This window comes from Diadema setosum, chromosome 4 (genome assembly GCF_964275005.1).
Source record: "Diadema setosum chromosome 4, eeDiaSeto1, whole genome shotgun sequence".
Taxonomy (NCBI): Eukaryota; Metazoa; Echinodermata; class Echinoidea; order Diadematoida; family Diadematidae; genus Diadema; species Diadema setosum.
Genome location: NC_092688.1, coordinates 28313797 through 28335417, shown reverse-complemented (window position 1 = coordinate 28335417; position 21621 = coordinate 28313797). Strand labels below are relative to the sequence as shown.

Sequence of the window (21621 nt, the reverse complement as noted above, 5' to 3'; positions counted from 1 at the left end):
TTGTATCCGTTTACGCGATAACTCAAGACTGGATCGAGCAAATTTCACCAAACTTTGTCAGAGGATGATGTATGATGGGGCAATTACTTGATAAGTTTTTTACTGAAATTGGACAGAGGTCAAAGGTCAAAGATCAAGGTCAAATCCTGAAATTTATCTGTTTACATGATAAACTCAAAACTGGATGAAGCAGCTTTCACCAAACTTGGTCCAAGGATGATGTATGATGGGACAATTAGTTGAGTAGATTTTAGTGACATCGGCAAGAGGTCAAGGGTCAAAAGGTCAAGGTCAAATGCTAAAAATGTTGCTATTTCCCTTATATCTATGCAATGTCCAAAGGTATTTTCTTGAAACTTAGTGTAGACATGTACTACTGCGTAAAGATTCTCCAAAGAGAGTTTCATGTCATAAGGTCAAAGGTCAAAAGGTCAAAGGTTAGGTGAAAATGTTGCAATATCACTTTTCTCGCAAATGGTTCAATGTATCTTCATGGAACTTGGTGCATACGCATGTACTGACTGGCAGGGATTATCTAGGGAATTGAGGGGTGGTGGGTCAATAGTCAGGGGGGTCAAAGGTCAAGGTCAACTCCTCAAAATTTTACTATTTCTCTCATATACTAGTATATGCAATGCTTGCATTATCAGTTTTAAAACTTAATATATACATGCATTACCTAATGGAGATTCTCCGGGAAATTTCCAGCCAGAAGGTCAAAGGTCAAAGGTTAAGGGTCAAAGGATAGGCTTCAATGCCCCCCTCCCCCCCCCCCCCCCAAAAAAAAAAAAAAAAAACTATTTTGTACTTTAATTACACTCTTTCTTCATACCTTGGAAATTACTCAATGCATAAACTTATAAAAGGGTCCGTCAGAAGTCAAATAAAAATTCGCAATTCCCTAAATATGTGTACCTGCACTCTTAGACAATTATAGCATACCCAGTTCAAGGAAAGTGAACATTCAAGATATTTCTGACAAACCTGTCATTTCAATATTTTGCCAGTGATGTGAAACTGTCATCACACATTGTGAAGACATTGTACTATACACCTATTGGAAGAATCGTGCATTATGGCGGAAGCATCAGTCGCCATAGCGACATTTCTAGTTTTTATCATGCAACTTGAGTGTCAAGAGGTGAGCAGAACCTGTGGAAGTTGTAGGGTTGTCTTCTTGTACCCCCCTCCCTCACACACACACACACACACACACACTTGGTAAAAAATAAATAAATAAAAATAACAAAACCCTTGATTTTCCCTGAGGGTTCTGCCTAAAGACGTAAGTTGGGGGTTCCGTTAACATTTGCCCGTGATCCCCCCATTTCTCTTACAGCCAGCCCGCCCTTAAAAAGACACAGGCCCCCTCTGATGCGTACACACACCTCATATAGTGACACACATATTTTCCCAATATAACTTTCAGATGTGCAAAACACATCTTTCGTCAGTGCTGAATGATGTGTTGGTGTGTTGCCATTGTAGCAACATTTTTTTCTCTTCAATATACAGCATACGAAAATGTGGATTGAGCAAATTCCCTTAGTTTTTGAGCATTTGGTTTGAAATTTGGCACATGTAACTAGTATAAAACATAGATGTGCAAACTTTGATCTTTTGTCACTGTTGAGCGATTTGTTATCATGGCTACAGCATATTTTGTGTGAAAATCATACAAATATATAGGGTTTTTAGCTAACTCCCTCAGCTTTTGAACATCTGTCTTGAAATTTGGCATATGTAATCACTGTGATTTTATTTTTGCAAACTTCATCTTTTATCATCGTTATAACAATGTTTTCATTGTAGCAATATTTTGAAATAATCACATAAAAATATTGTGAAAAGTGTTACCCAGTTTTTTAGCATTTGATATGAGACTTGGCACATATGACCACTGCAGTTTTAAGATGTGCAAAACACATCTTTTGTCAGTGTTGAATATTGTTGCTTTGCCATGGTAATCACATTTTTGTGCAATAAAAAGCATACAAAAATTGTGGATTAAGCTAACTCCCTCAATTTTTAGAATTTGACTTGAAATTTGACACATGTGACTGCATTACTGTGTAGATGTGCAAACTTCATCTTATGTCAATGTCGAACAATGTGTTACCATGGTAGCAGCATTTTTAAAAATGAAAATTATGCAAATGTCCAGTGGATTTTGAGATATATTTTCGAGGAATTTTTTCTTTCCAGTTCCCCCACCCCCTCATTTTATGAAAAATATGGAATCCTGTTCTTGTGCATGTCTTTGTTTCTTTCTATGATTATGTATTTATTTTGACATGTATAGAATATATGTAGGTTATTATAATACAATTTCAACAGTATGAAGTGTGAAATTACTTTAAAACACTATATTTTCGTGGCATGAAATTTTCGCGAATGGGAGCCGATGGCCTTATTTGCAGCATGAAATTTTCGTGAGTTGCCTCTAACAGTTAATGCATATTGTGTAGACAAGATCTGTAGCTTGCATGTTAATTTTGCGGTACTCGGCTCTCGCGAAATTTGCGAAATTAAAATACACATGAACATTCCTCCCTCGTTTTACAGTATTTAGTGAACTTGAATTTTTTATCCCCTTATACACGAAGCATATAAGGGGGTATATAGGAATCAGTAGATGGTTGGGCGGTCCATTGCAAATCTTGATTGTTCACGAACTCCTACAGTTTTGAAGCAATTTTGATGAAACTTGGGGTACATGATGACATTGAGGTGTAGATGTGCAGGACTTATTTTTGTGTTTGTCAGAGAAAGCATTACCATGGTAACCACAATTTTCCCAAAACCTTGTTGAGCAAACTACTTCTACAGTATTCAAGCAATTTTTTTTTCTCAAAATTTGGTATGTATAATGATCTATAGGTGTAGTTGTGCAAGACACGCTTTGTGCTTGTACCTGACAAGGTGTTGCCATGGTAACTGCAGATTTTTTTTTTGAAAATCTTGTGGAGTGAACTACTTCCACAATTTTAAAGCAGTTGAAATCAAATTTGGTGGAATAATGACATTGAGGTGTAGATGTGCAAGACATGTTTTTTTTTGTGTGTTTGTCGGTAAAAACGTTGCCATGGTCACATGGTAACTTTTTAACTTTTACCGAAACCTTGTGGAACAAACTACTTCCACAGTATTGAAGTAATTTATCTTTTAGTACATTATGTGACAGTACTATAACCTCTAGGGGTGCTTTCCCTCCTTTTCTCATTTTCTTCATGTATAGCACCAGCCAGCCCACTCTTGAACCTTGCAGTATTAACACTGAAGACAACTCAAGCCTGGAGTCCAAACCCCAACCTCCAGTCACACCTGTTTCCCAGACCTCACCTCAAGGGCCACAGGTCACTTGGCAATTCCATGACCCTTCCTCGAAGACAGAGTGTGCCTGCTCAAGGTAGATGAAATGGCTTTTAGTAATTCATGCATCCTGAGCAAATGAGGACTATCATACATTGTAGGCAATTACCCTATCCAGTGTGGTGTAACCAACTCAGATTTCTAGATTTCTAGATTTCTGTGACCAATCAGCATTTAGGTTGATGAAACAAAGCCTTGATTTACATTATCAACTAGCTTTGAAAGACTTAACTAATATAATTAGGTGATCCGAGTATCCTCTCGGATCACCTTCTGTATCTGTACGGATTCTTTGTTGGTTCTTCTTCTTATTTCTGGACAAAAGTTGTGTATCTACTTACTCAAAAAGTTCTCAGAGTATCAATTTCAAACTCATACCATATATGTATCATGTCCCAAAGACGACAAATCTAATGTATCATTGTGATTAGTCGACCGTGACGTCACTATGACGTCATTATATGAAAACACATTTTCATTCATATCTCATTAATGGAATGGAATTTTTCAATGAAATTTACGTCACATACATTTCAAGTTATGTGCATTTTACTCATATTCTCAAAATTCATATTTTCTCTTAAAACGTGCGCGTACGCGCGCGTTGAAATATTTGTATGCTCAAATCGAGCTCAAATTTTTTTTTTGCACACGTTTCAGACCATTTGGAGCATTTTTTGAAAAATTAAAAAAATTGGACGGACGCGTACGTGCGCGCGCATATACGCACGCGCAGCTCATATGCAATAGAAATTTCCCATTTTTTCACACTTATCGGCTGCCTAAAATGTCAAGGAATATTTCTACCAAGTTTCAAGTCAATCCGACTCAATATGACGTCATATGGGCCCGTCAAAGTTGAAATTCCGCGCGCGCGTCAATGGCGATATACAGTGCAACTATGCCAAAAAAATGCCAATTTTAAATCCGATTTTACTCGCCAGGATGGACGGTGACCCCCCATTTTCTTTACATATTCTGAAAGCTGATGAGTTTTACATATTATTTCATGGGTTGTCGATGCTGGAAAAATGATTAAAAGATATCAAATTTCTTAATGAAATAAAAAGAGTAAATTTTCAAAATGACGTCATCAAATTTCAAGTTCACTCGAGCGTATCTCACTAATCCTTTGACAATTTTCACCCAGATTTCAGTATGTTATAGCTTATTAAATGCTCTTTCATTATTGTATAACAACATTTTGATTGGATGACGGCATCACCTCCTAAAAATGGATTGAAAGTAACCTTGTCACATTTGACCAGTTTACGTGTTATCTCTATGGGAGTGCAGTTTTTCTGGAAATGAAAATTGACATGACTATCTTTATCGAGCACTAGCTCACTTATGCTTCGGTGAATTTCTCCCAGATTTTAATATGTTGTAGCTGAGACTTTGGGCTATCGTGAGTATGCCCTTCGTTTTTTCATACGATGTCGGCATCACGTCAAAAAACTTGGTTGAAATTAAAGCTTATCTTCGTTGTATAGAAATATGTCTTTTTTCTGCAACTTTCTTTGCAATAACTCGAGAAAAACATACCCTATCACCACCATATTTTGCACATGTTTAGTTCATGTCAGGGGCATTATTTCATAAAATAACAATTACTTGATCAGGTGCCATCTTGGGTATGTAAATTAGGGTCAAAGGTCATAAATGTTTCATCCTGTATCTTGGTGAATACATGTCTTATCTTTTCCATATTTTGTACACGTAAAGACCATGTTACAAGGATCATTTCAGAAAATAACCACTTTTTCCTCAGATGCCATCTTGTCTGTGCAAAGTGGGGTCAAAGGTCATATGTACTTCTTTCAGTATCTTCGTTATGACGTGTTATCTCTATGGGAGGGAATTTTTTTAAATGTGAAAATTGACATGATTGTCTTTATCGAGCACTAGCTCACTTACCCTTCGGTGAATTTCTACCAGATTTTAGTATGTTGTAGCTAAGACTTTGCGCTATTGCAATTATGCCCTTTGTTTTTATATGATGTCGGGATCACGGCAAAAAGCGTGGTTGAAATTAGAGCTTATCTTCGATGTATTGAGACATTTCTTTCTTTCTGCAACTTTCTTTGCAATAACTTAAGAAAAACAGGCCCTATCATCCCCATATTTTGCACATTTGTTTAGTTCATGTCACGTACATGATTTCATAAAGTAACAACTACTTCATCAGACGCCATCTTGGGTATGTAAATTAGGGTCAAAGGTCATAAATGTTTCATCCTGTATCTTGGTGAATACATGTCTTATCTTTCCCATATTTTGTACACGTAAAGACCATGTTACAAGGATCATTTCACAAAATAACCACTTTTTGCTCAGATGCCATCTTGTCTGTGCAAAGTGGGGTCAAAGGTCAAATATACTTCATTTTGTATCTTCGTTATAGTGTATACGGAATTTGGTACCAAAGATGGCAGACCTGACTCCCTTTTCTAAATGAGAATTCAAACATCACACGGCCAATGTTCCTAAACACAGATGAAACCTGTATGGTCATGCCTATATTGGGATCAGAACTCAAATCATTGATTTTCGAAAAGATCGGATCACCTAATTTGTCAGTGTTGACAAATTCCAAGTCTAGTTATATTTCCATTTTTGTACATTTAGCAAAGTGCATGGTGTATTGAAACTTCTTATCTGTAATCTAATCTCAACAACCTTGATTAGTAATGAACAAGACAATAAAGAACCAGCAACTTACCTCTAGCTGTTGTTGCCCCTTTCAAATTGAATATTTGGTGGTGCTACCACAAAAAGGAGTATTTTCCAATAATACATGGGTTGTAATCCCTCGGAGAGCCACAGTATAAAAAGGATGAGTTCATAGAATTACTTTGCAGGAGTGGACAGTTCAATATGCTTTGAAAAGCATTGCAAACCATCCATACACCCAGCTAGCTGTTTTTGTATAATTTGTCTTTGTGCACAAAGGTGTCCTCTGAATGCTACTGCTCATCGTAACTATTTTCTTCGTTTACCGATATTTATATTGGATGGCTATGAATGGGATACCAGGGAATATTGCACGAGTTAGGGCCAATATTGCACGAATCGAAGATGAGTGCAATATTGGCCCTAACGAGTGCAATATTCCCTGGTATTCCATGAATCAAGGCCATCCAATATAATTATTATCATCTATACAATCAAGTAGAGCAAGCATTTGTAAACTGCACAAAATTAACCGGCTTCTACTCGTCTTTGAAGTTGACTCGGCAGTCACATCCCAGCGCTGAAAAGGGGAAGCCCCTAAAACTGCGTACATGAAACAAACAACTAGCAAGATGCTTGCGCGCTTGTGAATTGTAACAGAAACAACGCGCACTAGTAGCAAGCGTTTGCGCATTCAGCAAGCGCTCGCGCAATAGACGAGGCAGAATTGAATATGGTATGATCTTGAACGGCAAGTAACAACGATAGCTTATGGGGAATTAGTACGTTGGCCTATGCATTTCGTTCAATATGCTCTGATATTGAACGGTAAAAATTGAGCGGACTACAATACGCGTTTTTAATGCGCCGCTAAAACGTCCTATATAGATGATAATACACAATATCATGCAACTTCTAACAGAGTACTAGCCAGCCACAATCAAATTCACAACTGAGTACCATCACTAATTAAGCACATGATATTGCCAAGAGCTGCTTTTTTTTTTGTTATTTAGGTTTGTTTTTATGACAAGGGCAATAAGCGATGAAGCCAGATATGTAAAATCATAAAACACTTAAAAGAAAGCAGCTATCCGATTGGTTGATTGCCCATCACTTGACATGCAGTTAGAAATACCATTGATGTTGTCGCTGTCAGCCGTGCAATTTTGTTTGAGCAAAAGTGGATATTGCATGGCTGATGTCACCAATTTCCATTGACTGCCGTGTTAAGCTCATGATTGACTCAAAGTTTGTTCCACTGCATGGCTCTCATGTCACCATAAACAAACATTTGCCATGTGCACTCAATTGCAAGTGCGTATTTTGTTACTCATGTTTGTAAACAACTTCAACTGATAGGTTTTGTGTATGTACACACGAACTGAGTATGCTACTTATTCACCTTTCACGGACAGTCGTTGGCATTTCTATGTTAAATTCAAGAATCTGTATGGACCATGTCTGTTAACATCCCAGGTGTTGCATGAACAAATAGTGTTATTGTCTTTACTTGTGCAATGGAAAGAGATTGCGCACTTGTGACTATTCACTATTTGTATACTACATTTGTGATAGAACACTTAATATATATCTCTAGCTTGTATCATCTCCTTCCCCAAGATCTGTGAAATAATGCATTTCTTTCAAGGATTTTGAAGAATATCTTGTTCTGTTGTATATTTTGAATGTCAAAAATAACTTCTTAGCAATTAGGCATGTCCCATTGGACAGAAACTCAGGAGGTAGTTTAATTCCAAAAGAGATCTTTGAAAGATAAAAACAAAACATTGGTGTCAGTTATTTATTTTGATCAAACAAATTCTATGTACACACTGAAAACATATTCCCCGTCTGTCTGTTTATTGTGGAAAACAAAGTGTTTTTTTTTTTTTTGGGGGGGGGGTTGGAACAGATGGACAAAAACTGCCAACAGCCTCCTGGCTAATCTTGATAAAACAATAAAAGAAAGTCACTTCCTGTTATGTTTATTGAACATACTTGCAATTCATGCGTTATGAGGAGTGGTGTGTGATAGAATTAAATTTTATTGCCCATCATAAAAGATAATTCACAGTATCCTGTCAAAGGATTCATTTTCAATATTTGACACAGTATATGTTAGCTTTGATTGTAGGGCTAGTTACCACCATTGAAATTTATGTGTGCCAAAGTCCTGTCTATATAATCCTTTTGTAGAGGAAATCATGTTTGTATAATTCATTCAAAGAGCATGCTTTATGAAGCGATCTGGGAAGAAAACTTGGCAGAAATAACATAGTTTAACTGGGTATTGACCTATCCTCTATTATCAACATTAAATCGTGATTAATATTGAAGAAATATGTTGAACAATACTGCAAATACATTTTGTTTTCCATTTTTGAAAGTCAGTAAGCCAAGTACAAATGCTGTAAATACCAATGCACTCAATTTTTCCTTTTCATCATTAACTAAGCTGAGAGTGCTAAAATCTTTTAACACTAATAGCAGTGAGATATTAAGCAACATGCCATAATTTGTGATTAACCCTTGAAGAAAGATACTTCATTATGTGACTGGCTTATTAATCCTTGTCACATTTTATTGATATTCCACATCACAATTTATTGGTAACCTGAGTCACGTTTTAAAATTCTGCAAATATGGAAAAGAGGTTTTATCAGCCAGTCGAAAAATTGTGTTCTTAGGACTCTGATAAACTTCAGACTTTCATGCTTAAAAAGATGACATTTCTATTCACTATTTCTAGTCTAATATCACCACCAAACAAATTTTGTAGGGGATGTACAAGAATTAGAATGCACTCAGGCAGGCAGTTGGTCTGTTGCAAATGTTGCGCAGCAAATTTCTTCTATATGTTTAAAGTGATTCAAACAAACTTGGCGCACATGCTGAACTCAATATAAAGTTGTAGGAGACACAATTCTCAACAGTAATGGAAAGTGCTGCCATGGCAACAATACATTATGATCTCAAAATCAGAAAAAAAAGCTTGCAGTTGGAACTGCTTCTTCTATTTTGCAGTGATTCACAAGAAAATAGTTACCACTGGCACTGCTTGTCTACAGTTTGTTGTGTGTCAGTATGTCATTATTTCCTACTCCCCAAGAACTTAACCCATATCGGGCCAACGCTCTTGCGTAAACAAACACCGCAGTAGCCCAGCATTGTTTGCACACACACACCGACAGGCAGACAACTCTCTAATCAATCGCTCTTCATGAGCAGGCAATGAACAAAACAAAGACAAGTTATAAAACATTTGAAAGATGATAAAATTCCCTTTAATATGGTATATAACATGCTGCCATTCAGTGCACAGTACAGTCATAGTAGTCAGCAGAAGTGAAGTAAGTAATCCAAAAGTTACGAAATCATTTTGTTTGTTTGCTTTCATTCATGGTTAAAAAATAACAAATGTTGTAAACTTACACATCCAGTACCGGAAATGAAATGATCAGAGTGTCAGCTTTCTGGGCATATAAATATCATGACCATTGATACAATAATTGTAGGTTTATGTTTCTGTTCATGACGATGAAGTCATTGCGAGTGCACGGGAAATCAATAGTATAATGTGTGAATAATTAGTTACTTGAAGCGAAACTTGTCATGATAGATACAGCATTTCAGTTTTGATTATATTATACAATATTGTCGTACATACGTGTGGATGTACATGTGGGACTATTATTACAGTCATATCATTGCCCGGCAAGTGTCCAAACCTCATCAAAAAAACTGGGGCAGAAAATCCAAAATCGAGCACTCTGTACAGCTGTAGATAGCACCCCCTGACGCTTCATGGTTACATCACGTTACGTTATTCCATGTAAACACACATTTTTCCGATGATTTTCATGATATTGTTGGCATTCGACTGACAAAACCTTCTTGAATTATCGCACACAGTGTAGCAAAGCATTCTGGGATATGTTGTCAAAGGTTAGAAGGTAAAAGAACTTTGGAATGACGTCGTTCATATGTCATTTCATTCACTATGGGATATTCAGTATGTGGCCTCTGTGGCGTTCGGACGAACTACGGAATATCCCGTAGATGGCCCGATATGGGTTAATTTATTCATTAATTGTCATTGTAATAAATAGATGGATTTGCTGGTCTTCTTATCTAACGATGGTAGGCCTAGATGTTAACATGGTCAGTCCCAAGTAGAGACAGGTCTTCTTGTATCACTTTCTTGCCATGCAAAATTAGAGGATCTAGGGCCTTCTAAAAATGACCTTAAAAGGGCATTTCAGCCTCACTGAATCAGCTCTAGTAGAGCATCTAAGCGCAATCTATTCCTAATATTCATAAAATCAGTAAGCCGAACATCAATTAGGAATAGTCTAGGCTTAGATGTTCCAGTAGAGCTGATTCAGTGATGAAAAAGTGCCCTTTTAAGGGCCATTTTAGCTGAAAATTCTACGGATTGGCACTGGTTAGTAGTTTTGCATAGCAAAGTAATACAAAAAGATCTCTCTACTCGGGCTTACCATGTTACATCTACCAATGTTAGATAAGAAGCCAAATGAGAAGAAACAGATATGGTTTACATAGTAAAATACACCAAAACCATATGTAGTAAAAAAAAACAAACCTTGCATCTATGACATCAAACTTACGACGCCTTCCAATGAATATCACCCATGCCTGTTGGTATGGTGTGAACCTCTCTATCCCAACTGGCATCATCTCTGGCTTAGCATGCACACTGTAGGGTCCCCCAAGTGGTGTTGCCACAACCAAATACCAGACACTTCCACCCCTTTTTGCATTTTGTATTTGATGTTGGTTCTGTCAAATCCATCATTTGCAATCAATAGATAGAGTAAATGGAATATTTAGAAAAATTTGACAACAATCAAGATTACCGCGTCAAAATGCTTACCCGGTACTTGCAGCCTAACTGATACCCTATACCGATATGCTGGGTGAGCTTTGGATGCTTGGCTGCGCCAGTACACCATACACATGCCTATGTCGCACAAAAGAGAGCCAAAATCATAACTGTCTCATGCTGAGAAAAGCAAAAAGAATATAGCTTTTTAATTGTGTCTGATTATGTCATGGATAGCCTTCAGGTATCAGAGCTAATTTATTGACCTTGTTCATGCCCGTAGTTTTCTATTGAATATTGAAGTATAATTTGCCGTATCTTAGATATTTCAACAGATAGTCGGTTGAAATTAGCAATGCTGACTGAAGTCTAAGCATAGGCAGGGTCGTAGGCATCATGACTTGATACGTAATGTGAACTCTGTAAAGGGTTATTTTGCAGATCACAAGAATGACAGTGTGTTCCAGTGATGTTTTGCCCAAACTTTGAAGCTGATATGTCATTTTGGAGGTTTAATTTTTTTGCACCATTTTGTTTTTGAGTGTCAAATGCGTTTGAACTTCTTGCTGTGGATATCAGTAGGTCAGATGACTGCATGGTTAAATGTAATGCCCACATACTGGGCTTAATGTGGGGTGATTTTCATTTAACAGTCAAATGAGTGTTATATATACTCAGCCTGTCTGCATCCTATGTCAGATCCTGAGTCCAGTATGTGTTAAATTGACAGTGCTCTTTTCTCAGAGACCACTGTGCTACAATAGCATCCAATTATGCATAAACCTTTCCTCCTTTCAAATGGGCATGCCTAAAGTAAGTGACCTATTGCTGCAAAATTAAACAATAATATCAGAAATCCCACAGAATACACGCATTTAAGATATGAAGACTCATTTTGTGACTTCAGATTTAGCTTTTGCACATGAATGATACACTTACACGTATTGATGATAATAAAAAATAATACAAAAAAAAAAATTAAAGTGCCTATTACAAAATGTTTTTCAGTGCTTTTCAGATAAGAACACCCATAATCATTGACAATTAACAAAGGAAACCAACATATAAATCAACTATGAATGCATGTAATGCATATATTACACTCAACTGCTAATAATTAAATACCGCTGATTGGTGAAGACTTGGTTGTAATGGTACTGGGGTGTTTCATTCAATCTTTACATAATGATATTGAACATATGAGACGGCCAAACTTTCATGAATTTAGGCAGACATTCCCGCAGACTGGTTAAGACTTGAATGTAATGGCACTGGGATATTTCTTTCAATCTTTACATAATGATATTGAACATATGAGACGGCCTTACTTCTTGGTATGCCAGAAATTGTTGTAAATCATAAATTTTTGTGTGCATGAAACATTTGTGAATTTTGGGCCAACTTTCCAAAAAGTATAGTCTACACAGTGCATTGAATACCAGTGGCAATTTGTGAATGTTTCTGGTTTTATAGTATTGCTTCGTTACGGGGCTAGATTACATACTTGTCTTGCCCGTACTCTTCCAGTATTAGCTGTAGGTCATGCAATGTTTTCTGGTATTCCATTTAAACCCCCAATATACCCCCCCCCCCCAATTTACAAATACAACTATACACTCACTTTATTTAATCTGTTTGTAATCACAGAATATATGTTTCTCTGTCACAGGCAAAAGACGCTGAAATTGAAATCTCCAAATCAATATGGTAAATCTCCTTCATCTTCTGGCTCCAGCCACCCTGGTCACTCCAGCTTTGGCAACCCAGCATTTTCTGGAAGCAAGCACAAAGTGGAGTCGAAGCAAGAGAAACAGCAGAGAGGCCAGCGACCAGTCACACCTTTCCACCACCGAGCCACACTGTCTGATGACCTGCTAAGCTTAGAACAGGACTTGTCACGACTGCCTCAGATAGGTGTACCAACAACCCCATCATCATCAATTGGACCTGTGTCATTACAAGATGGCAAGCCCTCGAACAATACACTGCCAAAATTCACCCAACAGAGCCCGGCAGCATTCAGAACTCCTGGGTCATCAGATCCTTTACTGACTGAATCCCCTCCATCAGTGGCTCCCTCTCCTCTTGTTCTCCCGCCCACTGGGACTGGACTCAATCCCAGCGATCGGGACAGGACTATGCCGACTCTTAGCCCTTATCCACCCCCACGAAACTGTGAGTCGGGGATGCCTACTGGGAGTGGGGCTGTTCAGCCTGCTCCTACACGGGGTGAAATTGGACACACTTTAGACCATGCTGGTGTGATAGGAGAAGTGAAAGTGGAACGAGACCTGTTGGTCAGTAGGACTAGTGAAAACAAGGAGCCCAGACAGGAGGAGGACAAAGTATGGCAATGTTTTAAGTTACCTAGTGAGCATCATGTGGACTACAAGAGACCCCTCTTGCCATTGTGTGGATATCAGAATCAAAGCGATGAGGGGGAAGGCATTCTGGACTCACTTTATGATCCGGCTAATAATGATGAGTAAGTCTGCGTGGAATGTTTCACTAGTCCGTGAAGTGCTACATGCAAGACGGTATATTTCCACTCCAGACTGTCCAAATCAGTTGTACCTCCACATTTACCAGACAGCACAGGCGAGCTGTTGTGATCACTTTTTCAGAGATGCCAACTTGTACTTTGTGGCAGTATTTTGCCAAAAATACTTCAGGTTTTATTGAAAACATTGTTTTTCCCTAATTATATTATTATACATGTCTATTGCAAGAAAGGTAAAAGATAGCAAAAGATATTCCTTTTCAGCCCTCAGAATACTGCAGTGCTGTTTGAAAGATTGGCATCTCTTCTTCTGACTATTTAGCATTGTTCCTTATGTGTTCTGCATATATATTTATATTCATATTCTTCTTCTTCTTCTTCTTCTTCATTATTATCATTATTATTATTATTGTTGTTGTTATCATCATTTTTTTTAAATACTTCCATCCTTTGTCAAACTTGCTGCCTAGTTTTATGAAACATGACTGGAATCATTCTTGGAGGCGGGTTTACACAGGCTTTTTTTAATGGATTTTGCTGTCATAGATATCAGGGAAGGACCCTGGATGGAAAACAGTCTAATGGTCAACAATTTCTTATACAGATTCAGATAAGCTTAGCCATAGTGAATTTAGGTATGCTTAGGATTTAAAGAATATAAGTAGTTAATGAAAGTGGCAGAGATGACCCCTGTCGGCATTTTGGGGATATCATGATGGGATATGGTCCAGTGGGGAAAATTATGCAATATGCACTACTGAAATTTGTAATTCATTTATTGTAGTTTTTGACATTTTCATTGAAGATCATGAATCAAAGAAGTTTTATCGTATCTTCATATTAGTATGTCTGCACTTGTCAAAGTATGTGGTTTTGGTGTATGGTATCTTTCATTGGGGTTTGCTTCCAGAGTAGAGTGCTCTTGGGCTCTGTAGATCTGTGATTGTAGCCTCTAGTTATCAGGGCTGTTATTAGAAAAAAAAAAAGGCTATTGGAGCTGCAATGAATACTGTTTATCACTTGCTGTCCAGAGTCTTTTACCAGCCCCACAAGAAGCTGAAGGAGGAGAAACCAGTGGTGCCACTTATCGGCCCCATGGACTTCACAAGTGAGCTGGACATGGGCATAATGAGACCTAACAGGGCACCCTCACCTGACCCATATGAGTTCATGGAGCAAGACACATCACCCACAGTAAGTCAATGTTGAGGTCTAAAGAGGGAGACCACTTCCTGCAAACCTTGGCTCTATTGTTGCACAAACGTAAACAGTGTTTTATCAGGCAAGTTTCCATGTGCTGATTTATTTATGTGGGTGTTTTTTGGGGTTTTTTTATACCCCCACCACACGTAGTGTGAAGGGGGTATATAGGAATCACCGTGATGTTGGTCGGGCGGTCGGTCGGACTGTTGCAAAATCTTGCGTCGCGAACTTCTACAGTTTTGAAGCAATTTTAATGAAACTTAGGGTAAATGATGATATTGAGGTATAGATGTGCAAGACATGTTTTTTGTGTTTGTTGGACAATGCATTGCCATGGTAACCATAATTTTACCAAAACCTTGTGGATTGAATAACTTCCACATCATTCAAGCAATTAAGGTCAAATTTAGTATGTATGATGATCGGGAGGTGTAGTTATGCAAGACACCAATATGTTAATATAAGAAAAATGTGTTGCCGTGGTAACCACTCATTTTTTTGTCAAATTTAACCATTTAATCTATGAAGGTATTTAACCCTATTCTAACTGGGCTATTTGAGACCAAGTTTTTACTGGGGGGGGGGGGGGATGTCAATTTGACCCCCCCCCCCCCCCCTTCAGATCTCGGCCACCAATCGCGCGATCGCCGCGAAATTTTGCCTGAAGATAGAGCTGGATGTCAACTACAAGATTACATGGTCAAACAATAGAAAAATATTGCCTTTCTATTTTTAATAAATTAATTATGCAAATTTGTGCATGAAATCATATTTTCACCTATAACTCCATTAAAAAGACTGAAGTATTGTTAAATTTTTGTGTCAGAATTCCTCAAGACATATCAAACAATTTTCATGTAAAAAAATAGCACAATCAAAATCAATTTCTTTTGTTTTTTATTGTTTTGTTAATTTCTTATGTATTTTATTGTTTTTTCGACCTTTTGTTTTCTTTTTTTTTTTTTTGCCAAAATTTGTTGAAGGCACTTTTTCAGGCTTATCTACACTAGAATTGATTAATTTCAATGGTTAAAAGTTGGAATAATCTAATATATATCAATTTAACCAAAAAACACAATTTGCATTCAATTTGCACACGATATCATGAATTTGAGCTGTTTTCGGGTTGACATGCATATGCATAACATTATGTAACTTCAGAATGGTGTACCCGGACATCGCAAATTTGGTCTCAAAATATGTGGAAGACTTCAGTGAGAAAAGTTGTGAAATGACGCGGCAAATTTTATCTTTGCGCGTTGCGGAATCGTGGCACGAAACCTCGAGGGGGGGGGGGTCAATTTGACCCCCCCCCCCCCCCCCCCAGTTAGAATAGGGTTAAGCAGTCAATTTCAAAATTGGTATCTATGATGATCTATAGGTGTAGTTAAAGACACTCTTTGTGTTTGTACTTGACAAAGCGTTGCCATGGTAACCGCATGTTTTCTTCGAAATCGTGTGGAGTGAACAACTTCCACAGTTTTGAAGCAATTGAAATCAAATTTGGTAGTCATTATGGCCTTGAGGCATAGATGTAGAACACATAAGTTTTGTGTTTGTCGGACAAAGCATTGCCATGGTAACCATAATTTTACCAAAACCTTGTGGATTGATTAACTTCCACATCATTCAAGCAATTAAGGTCAAATTTAATATGTATGATGATCGGGAGGTGTAGTTATGCAAGACACCAATGTGTTAATATAAGAAAAATGTGTTGCCATGGTATCCACTCATTTTTTGTCAAATTTAACCATTTAAGCTATGAAGATGAAATTTGGTGTGTATGATGCTCTTTAAGTGTAGTTTTGCAAAATGTCCTTTGTATTTGTATCGGACAATGCATTGCCATTTAACCGCATGTTTTTTAAATCCTGTGGAGTGAACTTCTTCCACAGTTTTCAAGCGAGTGAAACCAAATTTGGTAGGCATTATGGCCCTGAGGTGTAGATGTGGAACACATAATTTTTGTGTTTGTCACACAAACCGTTGCCATGGTAACCACAATTTTACTAAAACCTTGCAGATCGAATAACGTTTCCATCATTCAAGCAATTAAAGTCAAATTTAGTATGTATCATGATCTAGAAGTGTAGTTTTGCAAGACACCAATGTGTTCGTTTGAGGAAAATGTGTTCCCATGGTAACCACTCATTTTTGTATCAAAATAAACCATTCAAGCTATGAAGGTCAAATTTGGTGTGTATGATGGTCTTTAAGTGTAGTTATGCAAAATGTACCTTTCATTTGTATCAGACAATACATTGCCATGGTAACCACACTTTTACCCAAACCTTGTGGAACTCGGTGTCAACTCTGTAATTGTACAGTAAACTAAAATTATTCTGTTTCCAATTCGACAAGTGCACAAACTTGGTATTAACATCATTGCCCTCATGACATCACATACTATGAAGCAACACTAGGGGCGGGGGTATTAATCACCTTCAGTGATAATTCTAGTTTTTTCAGCCCCTAAGGGGACTGAGAACAGCCGAATTGGATATGAAACTTCTATGAAACTGGAAATAATCAAAAAGAGCTGAAATGCTGTATGTACATTTGTAAGTTCAGTTTCGAATGTGTTCATGTCAAATCCCTCTTGGAGAAAAGTTGGGACCGAATTGCACATTTTCTTCTTCTTATAAGTGCATGGTTAAATTTGTTACTTGTTACCAAATGTGGCAGGTATTGTTAGAGTAATCCTTTATTATAATCACGCAAGGATCGCCCCCATGCCTTCCCGTGCTTTTTTTTGTGCGGCTATCTCCTTCGAAACCATCGGCTCCGGGCCCCCGAGACCGGTGCCATCGGCAGCGGAAGGATCTCTTCTATTCCCCGACCGGGTTTCGTCCGCGCTCCGCCTCCGTGTCAACGTCGACGTCAATTAAATTTTGTCCTTGCCGATTGTGCCCTTCCATATCAGATAACACGCGCCGCTGTCCATTCGTCTACTGCATAGCTGATGTAAACATACATATTCATAAGATGAGCGGACCTGGGGAAAAACTTCGCTATGACGACCACCCATTTTTGAATTTTTTTTTTTTTTAATAAAATGGGTGGTTCTATGGTCCATCAAACCAAGGAGGGAGCAAATGAAGACAAAAATATTTTTGTTTCTCCCATAACGTGGGAAAAGAAATATTAAAGAAGAAAATACGAGGCCCTGAGACCCATGGATTCCCACGGGTGCGTACTTATTAAACCTAATGACTATATGATCTCCCCTCCCCAAATACCATGATTATAATGATAATATAATAATAATAATAATAAAATATTAACTATAACAACAATAATGATAGTGGTAATGTCTGAAGCAGATAAACAGGTGAGGATATGTATACATCCAATTCATAAGACGTGCGGACGTGGGGGAAAAAGGGGGGTTCTATGATCTATCAAACCAAGGTTTGGTGATAAAAGCAAAAAGGAGAGAGCAAATGAAGACGAAAATATTTTATTCTCAGCACAATATAGCAACAAAAACACAATGGCCGGAATTCACGTAGGTGGTACAAATGAAACCATGGTTTAAACCATGGACAAAAACCATGGAGCGCCAAGTGTGGCACAGAATATTTCGTCGACAAAGTGACCGTTTCGTTAACGAAATTACCATTTCGTGGAAGAAATGTTCATTTAGTTATAAGATGTTGTAATTTTGTTACAAAACAATCATTTCATTGACGAAATGACTGATTTCGTAACGAAATATTCCATGCGACACTTGGCGCTCCATGGTTTTTGTCCATGGTTTAAAACATGGTTTCATTTGTACCACCTTCGTGAATTCGGTCCTAGGGGTCTATATAAGAAGTAGTCCTGCTCAGCTATACCGTTTTGCTTTTACCGTTTTTGATTAATTTTTCCCTCAATGTTTGTTTTTGTGTTGGGGGAGGTGGTGGTCATGGGTATATAGAAGACAGCTCAATTAACGAAATTATGAGAAAACTTTTCTTTTTATTTCATCAATAATAATGAGCAAAATCGTATATACGAGAGAAAAAAAGTTAACCCTTCGACCCGTGGATTTCCACGGATGCTGCTAGTAGAATATATATTTGTACAGAGGGGAACCACTACCCTGAGCCCTCAAATTAAAGAATTTAAAAAAAAAAAAATCTTCTACAGAACCAGATATGCTTTGGGCAAAATAGATTCATGAGATACTTTTTATGGCAGATCCAGGGGGTAGCTTCCTTTGGGCTGAGACAAAATTGAGGGCCAGATTTGACACTTTCATCATCTTTTTGAAAATGCATTATTAATTTTTTTTTTTTAACAAAATTGACAAGAAATTTCTGAGAGGCCCCCAGAGCCTTCCAAGTTCGCCCTGATCTTCTTCAAGTACAGTCTGACCTTGATTATCAGAACTTCTATTAGTCCAGTCAAAATATGAAATGACCCACAACTAATTGCAACAGAAACGATTCCACTTGCATTTGACCCGGAAGAGCTATTAAAATAACATATTAAAAGTTCCCTAAAATTCGAGTGGTGGATCAGTGTCTAATTTGCATAAATTCAAAATGGCCGCCATACAACCTATTTATGCCTATATCTCGGGATATATAACCCACAGAAAGTAAATTCCGGTGTCTAAACCAATGTTTTTTAGGTCAAGGAATACAAGTATGTTATCTTTATCAACTTTCAAGCATCCCTTTATATAGTTTTTGCATATATTTGCATATAATTACATACAAAATGGCCGCCATATTGCCTGTGCAAGCCCGTATCTTCGTATATCATTAATGTAATACACTCAGAATTAAGTCGCTATATATCTGGACATAAAACCTGTAGAAAATAGATTCTGGTGTCTAAATCTATGGTTTTTAGGTCAGGAAATACAATTATGATACAAGCAGTAACTTTCAAGCTTCCCTTTATACATTTTCTGCATATATTTGCATTTAATTAAATGCAAATTGGCCGCCATTATAACTCCACAGGCTTATATCTCTATCTGTAAAAGGTACCCAGTGATGGTGTCTGTGGTCTTAATTTTACTGCTGAGAATCACTGATGTAGAATACGTTCCACTCAGGAATAATTACCTATATCTCACTAAAAATTTGCATAGCTATGTTTAAGCATAAATCTATTCAAATTTTTATTGTGAATATAATTTCTGATATACGAATACGAGCTACAGAACGTTAATTGTACTGAAATTAATGGATCCAATATTTCAAGGGCAAAATTGTTAGAATTCCATTCACGACCTTAACGATTATCCTTACACCCAGTTTTATATTCTTGCATTGATTAAAAGTATTGTACTACATTAAACTCACATTTTCTTGAGATAAAGCCTCAGAACAGAAAACAACTGTAAGTAGCATCAAATAGAACATATCTTTATTTAACTATAATCTCAACTTATATCTTCCAAAGTGTGCTCAATAGGTACATAACAGTAAAGTGTCAAATTATGTAGTAGGAATCGTTAAAAAGATAAGATTTTTATGATTGCATGATATTTAATGTATTATATCGTGTAATTTTACCCTCATGTTTACTGCTTATACTTGCGTCTATGTTGCAATACTTTTTTTTTTTAGGCCAAAGGGGGAGGGGGGGGAGGAGGGGAAAGTCATCAAGATCATGATTATCCATAAGCTACTCTACAAAAGTTTCATGAGTTTGGACATTTGTTTAGATGATGTTCTTGTCATATTATCTCATATAGCTTTCAAAGTGTGCTTACGGTACACCAAAATTGGTCGTAAATCATTCAGCAGATTTTTTTTCAAACATCTTTTTCCTTACCTGCGATGATTTGCAGCCATGTTTAGTCGATACTTGTGTCTTTTGTTGCAAAACTTTTGGCAAAGGCATGTTTATCAATGAGCAACATGACCGTGATGATTATTGTATGGAAGTGGATTTTGTCATATTTTTGCGTGGTTTCACCCAATGACTTACAGAAAAAAAGCCAGATACAAAGAAAGAAAGAAAAGAAAAAGGAAATGCCTTAACATTTCTATTCCTAGTATACTCTGGATTCATCAGTCGATCAATACAAACAGCATTCTTCTCATTGGCTTCAAGCTCATAAAACGCTTATAAATTCTGATAAATTTTACTTTTACCATTTTTCGTGTTGTATCTGTTACATCAGGCTGTTAGCAAACTAGTAGTGTATAGTTGCAGGACAAACAGATTTGACTGCACACAACCCTTATCAGTGGCAGATGCGGGCCATTATAGATCAGGCACTTGTAATGTTGTATTTCTAAAATATCTGAGGAGTCAGATGATGCTGTTCTAATTGGTGACTAGGAATGAATAACATTCTTGAAAGACATCAACACAGTTTACAACAAATGTGAGACTTACCACTCTTCTTTTCGTCAGTATGAAATGAAGCCGGGATCCTGTTTGCTTTACATTAATCGACTGCAATTTCACACTATCCTAGTCCAGAGTTTGTGGTATAGAACACTTTGAGTGTAAGCGAGTTTTCATGTTTTGCACTTTTATCATTGATCTATATTTTCAGAGATCACATTACATACCTTAAGTATCTGTATTATCGCAAGACAGAAAATGAAAATGATGTACTTGAAACGGAAGAAAGTTTTCTTGAAATCCAATGACTTTGATTCATTAGATTTTAAATTCATCTTAGCCAAAGGTTCAAGACAGCAAAAAAGGTTCAAGCTAATATTGCAAATAGCCATCATTTATCTTCAGGCGTCCGTCGACAGTCATGCATGCATTTTCAAAAACCATTTTCAGATTCTCTTTTAAGACCCCATGTAATGACAGAATCTTCAACAAACTAGGCAAGTAGCATCCCAAGGATGACAGACTATCAAGTTGTTCAAATAGACGCCATTTCCAAAAGGTCCCAGAACCCCCAAAATAAGGAATTTATCATAAAAAAAGTCACACACACACACACACACACACACACACACACACAAGTAGAACCAGTTATAACAGAGCTAGGTAAAAAGTACAAAGATGAATATCTTGGAGACTGTATAGTTTCGCAGTTTTATCTTCCTTC

The 21621-nt window shown here is 37.3% G+C and overlaps 1 protein-coding gene across 1 annotated transcript in view; it reads left to right on the top strand.

The window, feature by feature from the left end:
• LOC140227988 (mediator of RNA polymerase II transcription subunit 13-like) overlaps positions 1–21621 on the top strand; it is a 148518-nt gene that overhangs the window by 88037 nt on the left and 38860 nt on the right. Inside the window, exons 9-11 of the mRNA XM_072308387.1 lie at positions 3239–3409; positions 12561–13376; positions 14423–14585. Coding sequence (XP_072164488.1) covers positions 3239–3409; positions 12561–13376; positions 14423–14585 — 1150 coding nt within the window. The remainder of the gene's footprint in view (positions 1–3238; positions 3410–12560; positions 13377–14422; positions 14586–21621) is intronic.